This window comes from Quercus robur, chromosome 2 (assembly GCF_932294415.1).
Source record: "Quercus robur chromosome 2, dhQueRobu3.1, whole genome shotgun sequence".
Taxonomy (NCBI): domain Eukaryota; kingdom Viridiplantae; phylum Streptophyta; class Magnoliopsida; order Fagales; family Fagaceae; genus Quercus; species Quercus robur.
The window spans coordinates 67,477,863-67,487,369 of NC_065535.1; the positions used below are offsets into that span (position 1 = coordinate 67,477,863).

Below are 9,507 nucleotides of genomic sequence, written 5' to 3' on the forward strand. Positions count from 1 at the left end.
CTTTCCTGGGAGCTGGTTGCATTGCATAACATAAGTTGGGATGGTAGAAGTGGCTGCTTGGATCAGAATTGACCTCCCAGCCATGGAGAGGAGGTTTGCTTTCCACCCTGCAAGTTTCTTCTTCACCCTTTCTAACACAAAGTTAAAATCCTGATTTGATGCACCACTATGCTTAATGGGAAAGTCAAGGTACTTTCCTAGATTAGGAGTAGACTGAAAACCGAGGATGTCACTTAAAGCTTCTCTATCACTACGGTCCACATTTGGAGCAAAGAAAACCCTGGATTTAGCTTCACTTAAGGTCTGACCGGATTGGCTGCAAAATTCATCCAACACTTCTCTAATTACAAGACAATTTTTCATGTTTGCCTTGGCAAAGAGGACGATCATCTGCAAAAAATAGATGCGAGAAGGTTGGCCCTCTTCGGGAAGCTTTAATAGGAATCCAAGACATATCTTCACACATTTCCTGAATTAGTTGCCCCAAATAGTCCATACACATAATAAAGATGTACGGAGATAACGGATCGCCTTGCCTAATCCCTCTAGTAGGATGAAAAGGCTCTAGAGCCCCTCCATTAAAGAGTAAAGAGGTGGACACCGAAGAGATGCAGCTCATAATAAGCTTAATTAAATTCCTTGGAAGATTAAACCGGATCAACATATCCCTAATGAAACTCCACTCCAATTTATCATAGGCTTTTTCTAAATCAATTTTCAAAGCCATATATCCTCCTTTGCCCTTGGCTTTACCCATAGTGTGGATCAATTCTTGAACAATAATAGCATTATCCACTCCTCTTCTTCCCGGAACAAAAGCCGATTGGCAAGGATCTATTAATTTATCCAAATAAGGTCTCAACCTCCCCACTATAATTTTAGTGACGATTTTGTATACTGAATTGCACAAGCTAATAGGTCTATAGCTACTAATGGATTCTGGGCTTTGGATCTTAGGAATAAGGACAATACTTGAGTTATTTAAATAGTTTGGAATTTTCCTACATAGGAAAGCCTTCCGAATCTCCTCTTTAACTGAATCCCCCACCGTGGAACAGAATCTCTAGAAAAAACCAGCATGAAGTCCATCAAGACCTGGAGACTTGAATGCCTTAAGAGACCACAAGGCAGTGACTATTTTAGCATCTATCACCGGCTGATCTAAACTGTGCTTCTCCTCCTCCGTGAGTCTACTTTGCCATCCCTTCTAGAGGTTATGATTCCAAGCAGCCTTGACTTGGCTGGTAGTATACAGCCTGATGAACCCCTCTCTAAAATGGTTCATTACTTCTCTTTCCTCCTTTAACCAGTCCCCTACCTCGTTTTTAACCATGGTAATTGTGTTCCTTTTCCTCCTAGCAAGAGCAGAAACGTGGTAGAAGGAAGTATTACGGTCTTCCATCACCATCCAATTAATTCTAGATTTTAAGGCCCACAACTCTGCCTCTTGATTCAGCACTACTTCCAATTCTTTATGAAGCTGATTTTCCAAATCAATTAGGGATGGTTGGGGGTTGGAAGCTAAAACCCGCTGGATTCCATTAAGTCTAGCCATTAATCTCCTTTTCTTCTCAAAAATATTTCCAAACTGATTTTTATTCCATATCATCGCATCTTTTGTGAATCTTACAATAGAAGCTGAAAGATTTTCATCCCGATTCCAAGCCTTAGTCACCACTTGAGGAAAAGAAGGGTCGGACAACCAAAAGCTTTGGAATCTAAAAGGCCTATTAAGGAAATTGGTCTGTCTAGGAACAGTTTCAAGAAGAACAAGACAATGGTCAGAATGACAACGAGTGAGATGGGAGACTCAAGCTTCTGGATATAAGAGGCACTAACTAGGATTCATGAAAAACCTATCTATTCTCTCTTAAATGAGGTTATTCAACTCCCTTCTATTAGTCCACACGTATCTGGGACCCGAGAATCCCAAATCCACCATATTGCACTTATCAAGACAATCTTTGAATAAAAGGGATCTATATATGCTGACAGGCCTTCCTCCAAACTTATCTTCATCCAATAGGGGTTCATTAAAATCCCTAGCTATCACCCATGGTTTATTATGAAGATCAGCTACTTTAATTAAATTTTCCCAGAAAATATGTCTTTTAGTATTCCTAGGACTAGCATAAACAGTAGAAAAAATCCAAGAGAGTTTAGTAGCAAGTACCTTCACTTCCACATGGATTTCTTGCTCTGTATTTGCCAAATGAACCACCTCCACAATATCAGCATTCCAAAGCAACCAAAGGCCTCCTGCATACCCAATTGTTTCAGTATGGATGGCACCATCAAAAGGAATCCTATCCGTTATTTCCTTTGCACGAGCTCCACCAAGCTTGGTCTCCATAATTACTAATATGGTTGGATTATGATTCCGAGCCAGCTCTCTTACATGATGCTGAAAATTGGGCTTCAGCATGCCCCTGCTGTTCCAAATTATTATATTCATAATTACAGAGTGGATAGGAATAGAATACAACTCAAGAGGAGATGCCAGTGCCTCCTTCATCCTCAAATTCCATCCTATCTTCTTCATTCTCTTCGCCATCCTTCCTTTCCCTAGAATCATCCGGACCGCCCACCGTAGATTCTTCATCCTTCCCTTCAATGGGTCTATCTAAGGAACATTTAGCTTCCAAGCCTCTTTCAGATTTTGAAATATCCACCCCAACATAGTCATCGGCCACCTCAAGAATTCTGCTACCGCCAACAGTAGAACTTGGGTGATTAAGCTTATCTTGACTTTGAATGCCCAGATCGACTTGATGTGTTCTCTCCACCTTGCCTTTACAAAGAGTGCCCGGATCGGTGTGTGCTGCTGCTGAAAATTGGAACAACGAGCTTGCATCTCCTCCATTATTACCGAGAAGAGACACAACTTGTGCGACTGAGAATGTTGACTTGCTGCTACTAGCGACTTCTTTGTTCAAATGTGTTAATACCCTACTCCTGGCCAAGGCTTTCTTTGCCTTTACTGAAGGACTATCGTGGGCTTTAGGAGGAAGCCCATTCTTGTCCGTTAAACCCCCAAACTTCAGATTCGGGCCCAAGGACAACAGATCCTGCCCAGCCATGTCCAAATTGGTTTTGGGTGTAAAGCCCATCTCAGAAATCTCCTTCCAAACTTTATTCCCGTTGCTGGCCTTATTCCTTACCAAGGAATCTTTCTGTTTTGAGCTCTGGCCTGATTTCGTGGGGTCTGATTGCTCCATTCCCTTTGTGGTCCCCTTTTGTCCTCCTCTCCTACGTGTAACCACCATCCACGGTCTGCACTTGTCCTCTTCATGCGTCGTTCCACTACTCCCAACCTCATCACTGCCAACCCCGCGCCAGCCAATGTCATGCATTCTTTGTGGGCTAGTACTATGCGCCTTAGTACTAGACAACTCCTTCTCCGGCGACAATTCCTTCTCCAACGATGGCTCAGTACACCGAACTGTATATGGGCACGCTTCCTTTTTGTGACCAATCCTGCCACACATGAAACAGAGCTTATTGATGCCCTCGTACACCACTGCTTGCTCAATTGTCCCAATGAGCACAGTATTGATGAGCGGTTTATTCGCATCTACCTGTATGCATAGCCTAGCATACTTACCCCAAGCTTCCATGACGATATGAGTATCGACTCTCAAAACTTTCCCAATGGCTTCCCTAATCTGTTTAAGTACTTCTGCCTCATATAGTTCAATAGGCAAACGATGTAATCTGACCCAAACCGCTATTGACGAAACGTTAGCTGCATCCGGATTGAAAAACGGTTCCCACGGCTTTATGGAGAGATAATGCTCTCCTATGAACCATGGCCCTTTTCTCAAAACTGCGTCTAAGTCCCCCTTCATTGAGAACCTCGTTAAGAAAAACTCATTTCCGAGGTCCACATAGTCTAGTCTCCCACTGGGTTTCCACAGTTGTTGGAGTTTGTTTTGGATGTAGGTAAAACCTATTTTCCTTCCGTAAAGTTTGACAATCAAAGCTTTTGACCACGACCCCCTTATATGCAGTTTAGTTTCCTTAGATAGCTTTATTGCCACTAAATCTTCGCGTAAACCAGAAACTTCTTCATCGGAATCAACATCATCCTCCATTTGATCGTAGAAATCGAAGGCTTGAGCATAAGCTCCTGGTATTTCTCCTACCAACTTTTCCTTGAAAGACTTGTTGGGTGAAACCCAAGCATTGTTATTCCGTGGATAGGAGCCATTCTCATTGGCCCCTTCTCTGAAATCAGCGTGATTGACATCCTTTACCTTCTTCTTGCTTCTCAAGAGTTCAGCTTCCTCTTCCCTTGAGAGAGCACAACTTCCTCTTCCCTTATACCCCTTTGCTAATATCTCTTCTTCTTCTTCTTTTATTTATTTATTTTTTTTGAGAAGATTCTAATATCTCTAATTGATTAAATCACATTATTAGAATAAAAAATAACTAGTATAAAATGGTTATTTCAGTTACATATGGGCACAAAATTGACATGTCATATAATATGTCGCCGTTTCTCTTTGTTTTATATTTTTTTCCCCACTCTTTTCTTTTACTTTACAATCTAATTTCTTGGTAGCCAAATAGGAAAAAAAAAAAAAAAATTTAGTCAATCAAATAACAACCCTTCACTTTATGGTTTTATTGGTTACTTTCTTCGAAACCATGCATATTAATTTATTCTGTCAAAGGCCTTATAGCTAAATTGACACTTCTCTATACATAAAGTGCTTGGGAGTCTAAGAGAGGAAAGGGTTCAAGTTACAAGGTTAACAGCATGTTGTAGTTATTTTTTTTTTTTAAAATGTATATTAATTTATTACACCCTTAAATTATAATTTTACGAAATCTTTTCATTAACGCTACATAAATTACTTGTCACCAAAATTAAATGCCTTTTCAAACTCTTTAAAAATGGATGAATTTTAAAGCCTTTTATGGTACACGCGTGTTTAAAAGCGAAAACTCATATAATAGTTTGTTGTTGTGACATCAAAAGCATTGATGCTAGTTTGTTGCGTGCGTGAAAGGCACTCTCATACAAAAGGCAATAAAATAACTATTTTTGTTGGTTGGTAAATAGAATAAAAGAACCTTTATATATCTATTTACATGTGACCTACCTTAACATTGAAATGAATCGTTAAATTATCTTCGACTTTTCAATGTGGGTCAAACTTTTAACTAGAGATATAATTAATTAATTGATTATAACTTAAAAGGATCATGAAAATGAGTAACACAACTAATTTTTTCCAAAGGCCTGACTTGGTCCACTCTAACGTGAGATTATCAAAAATCAAAATACTACATTTTTTTTTTTAGAATCAAAATACTACATATTTAAATCTTTCTAATTGCAAAATATATCTATAACTTGTCAAAAACAACACCTTATATATTAGTATATGTTTCCTAAAAAAATTATTGGTTGATTAAACTTTTATTTTATTTATTAAAGAATGAAAAAATAAATTATTAATTAGCCAAATGCATTAGTTTCAATTTAAAATTCAAGGGAGTGAGGAAAAACGTAATTCAATAAGAAAAAAAATACATGTCAAATAGGAGAGTTTTAGAGCTGAGAGCTGCTTCTAGATTCTAGAAATATTTAATACTTTAAAGTAAAAGGCCATTTCATTTCCATTGTACATGATTGAAACTTGAAAGACATGCATACGATTTGCCTTTTCATACATTAAGTTGCCCACAAGAGCTTGTTTTTGGGTATCATCATTTGAACAATAAAGAAATTAAGCTCCCTCAATCATTTCCTGATAAAACCGTGGGGCAAGAAATCTGTTGAATGACTTTGATCATTGTCTTTTTATTTTTTCACTTAAAGGGGAGGCAATGGCTTTAAAAAGTTTGGTTACCATTTTATGAAAAAAAAGGAAAAAAATTAAAGATGTCCCCCTCTCCACCCATATTGGATTTAAGCCCAAATAAGACAAAATCATCATATTTGCTTAAGTTTTAGAACTTTGAAACATAAGCAACTTGTTTATATTGGTGTTAGTTGGTGTCTTAAAGATCAATCTATCTATCTATGTCCAAAACAACTTTCACTTTGCATGGCTAATTAGCTGAGCAACCGGTGAACCAAGTGGCCCCCATCATATATTTGGACCATTTGAATTGTGTGGCGCCCTTATGATATTAATCATAGTTTAATCTTGCTGATTAATTTAAGCCAGTGAGATCAGCAATGGTACAAAAAGCTTTTAGAAGGTCATATTGACAAAGAAAATTTATTAGATTTTGATTATAATAAGAATCAGAATCTATCAAGAAAAAAAAAAGTGCATGGTGGCGCCAATTCCATTTAAATTATAATAATTGGTTTAAACCAATTATTACAATTTAAATGGAATTGGTAAGAATTGAATGTTTGAGAATGATTAACTTAGGCACTTCCAACTTCCAATTGTTCTAAGGTTATTTATGAGGGAAGGAGCCAAGAGTGTTAGAAAAGGAAGATTTGTAATGATCATAAAGGCTTCCATTGCCCAACTTTGGAAAACAATTGGAACCAACATCAAGGACAATGGGTCAAGTCGTTGGGGACAACTTTGCAGGATCTTGAATAGTTCTATATCACAGTTCAAAATTTGATTTTTTTTCCTGGTCGTAAACTAAAAATAAAGGGACCCTAATAAAGAGTCATAACCTACCCTCGATGTTATATTTTCATCCATGCACATTTTAACCTTCGGAGTTATTGCATCATGTCAGTTTGTTCCACCAAATATAAAGTAATGAATAAAATGAATTTCCTAGTTCATAAAAATATGCATTAAATAATAATAATAATAATAATAATAATAATAATAATATATCTTGCACCAATGTGTACACCTTAAAATAAAGAAAATGGGAAGATGCTGGTATATTATCCTGTTTATTTACTTCAAATATTGCATGAAAACATTATTTATATTTATACCTTTATTTTTACAAGATTTAGTGTGAGATCATTGATCAAGTTAAGACACAGGCATTTGTCGTTCTCTTAATTATCAACTAATATAATAAACTTTTGGTCATTCTATCGCTAGGATATTCTAGCAATATAGCCTGTCTATCCCTAGTGCTAGCTATCTTACTAATCGACATTTTAAGTACTATGATATATAGTATTTTATAATTAGACATATGATACTATTATATTAGTATTTGTAAATTAAGAACCGAAGTTGAGAGAAAAACACAAAGAAGAATAAATTTATCTAGTGAACTAATGCATATTTCTCAATTAAGGGGAAGAAAAAGCATCTTTTATAGGCAGTATAAACTAGTAAGTTATACTTTTTTCAACCAAATAAAAAACTAGTATAAGTTATACAAAATAAATTAGTATAAAAATATGAGTTTAATATGGTGATAATTTCCAAATAAGTGGATTTCTAATTTCTATTAGTTCAATTTAAAAAGTTTCTTATCTCGAAAAAGAGATTTGAGATCAAATTTCATCTAAACAAAAAATAAATTCGTTGGCATGTTGTCCAATAATTTAAAAATAAATAATATCTTAAAATAAATATCATAGATATGTTTCAAATCCTTCGGTATATAATAAAACAAATCTCAAAATAAATTATACAATCAAAGAGTAAAAATTTTATAGTGACATATGGCCTTTTCAATTAATGAATAAAATTGATCATATATATCACTGTTTTTATTAATATATTTATATATCACTGTTTTTATTAATATATTTATGTACCTCGGTAAATTAGAATTAGAAAGCATCTACCTTTGAGTTAGAGGCTCACCTAACTTCTTCTAAAAACAAAAGGCCACCAACATAAAAAGGGGTCACTTTTAAGTTTAACTACACAAATTTAGTATCGATTGAAAATCAAAATTCATGACGAGACTCATCTCCACCTTCTGATCAACTTAAAAACTCATTCATCCAAAAGAAAGGAAAAGTTAAAACGAAGTCATTTCTTCTTAAAGCTAAAAGCCTAAAATTGAAGTTGTTTGCATAATTTTCATTGACACGCACAAAACAACCACACCCAAATAAAACAAATCGATTTTTATTAGCAAGTAAAAGGAATAATAATTTAAAAAAAAAAAAAAAAATCAGCATCCCATTTGAAGTACCCTAGCTAGCTAGGTATACACTATACAAATCACAAATACCAACTCTTTAAGACACCCAATTTGTATAGTTTGATCTTCATCAATACATTGCTTCATGATTTAGCAAAAAGTGTTACTCCATATATATATACACAACGCTATGAATTAATTAATCAAGTAATAATTAAGAACCAGTCCGTACCTTCGGCGAAACTATGGAATTGCTACTGCTATATAGTATATACTAGTAGTAGTCAACTGATCAAGTTAGCTCTCTCTCTCTCTCTCTCTCTCTGGTTGACTAATACTGAGTATAGTGAGTCCATAGTAAACGAAGTTGCAATGGCATTAAAGAGGATCACATGAATGGGTTGTGCAATGCAAATGTTGATTCCCCTCGTGCACTGCGTTCATCATCAATTTAAATTATTAATTATGAACAAAAGGCACGTACGAAGGACAGTGGAAACTCCTCCTTCGCATCACGTGCAGAGTCATACCTCCCCCTAAGTCACTAGTCAACCGACAACCCATGTCCATGAAAGACTGCGAGAGTGAGTAAGAGCTTCACGTTTTTTGGAAATTGATAATAAAGATTCTACCTCATTACTAGGATCAGACAATTTTTGCACTCACTCCATCAATGCACTCAAATCTTGATCCAATATATACTGCTGGAACTTTGGGAATGAAACACAACCCTGAAAAATTCAAATCCAAACAAAAAAAAAAAAAAAACTGATATTGAAATTCATTTTTAGACATTTTTAGACTAATTTGGTCAAATAGTATAATTTTAGAAAAAAAAATTTGGAAGAAATATATCTGACCAAATTAATTTTTTGTATAACACTTTTTTGGAATTTAAGTTTATCATATTCGAGTTTTATGTGAAACTCGACTTTGTCAAAATCGAGTTTCAAGCATTATGGGGTTGCGTAGCAATATGATCTAACATAATGCTTGAAACTCGAATTTCACTTAGAACTTGAGTTTGACAAAACTCAAACTTCAAAAAGGTGCTACACAACTAAATAAGTTTGACCGAATGCATTACTCATGCATTTTTTTCTTAAAATTATGCTATTTGACTCCAAAGAAAAGCCCAATTTTTACTACTAGTATGATGTACTTACCCGCTCCCAAATCTCCCAATCCACTTTATAGTATTATATATGTACTTATATGGGCACAAATATTTTATAAAATTTCTTACGAAAAAATAAAAATGTGACTGACTTTTTTTTGATAATTTTTTTAATTTTTCATAAAAAATTTTCTAAAATATATGATTAATATATGCTCTAAAGACACACATTAACCAGACCCTACTTATTTAAGCTCTATTAAACTTATTTGTGTTCAACTTCAACAATTAAGGAGCCGTTTGGTATGAGATTTTGAACAACAATTTTCAGTTTTTAAACA

At 35.2% G+C, this 9,507-nt stretch overlaps 1 protein-coding gene across 1 annotated transcript; it reads right to left on the bottom strand.

Annotated features, from left to right (window-relative positions):
* Window positions 1–1,870: 1,870 nt before the first annotated feature.
* LOC126702239 (uncharacterized) lies at window positions 1,871–2,353 on the bottom strand. Its single transcript, XM_050400906.1, has one exon. The coding sequence runs from the start codon at window positions 2,351–2,353 to the stop codon at window positions 1,871–1,873; it is 483 nt and encodes a 160-aa protein (XP_050256863.1).
* Window positions 2,354–9,507: the final 7,154 nt, after the last annotated feature.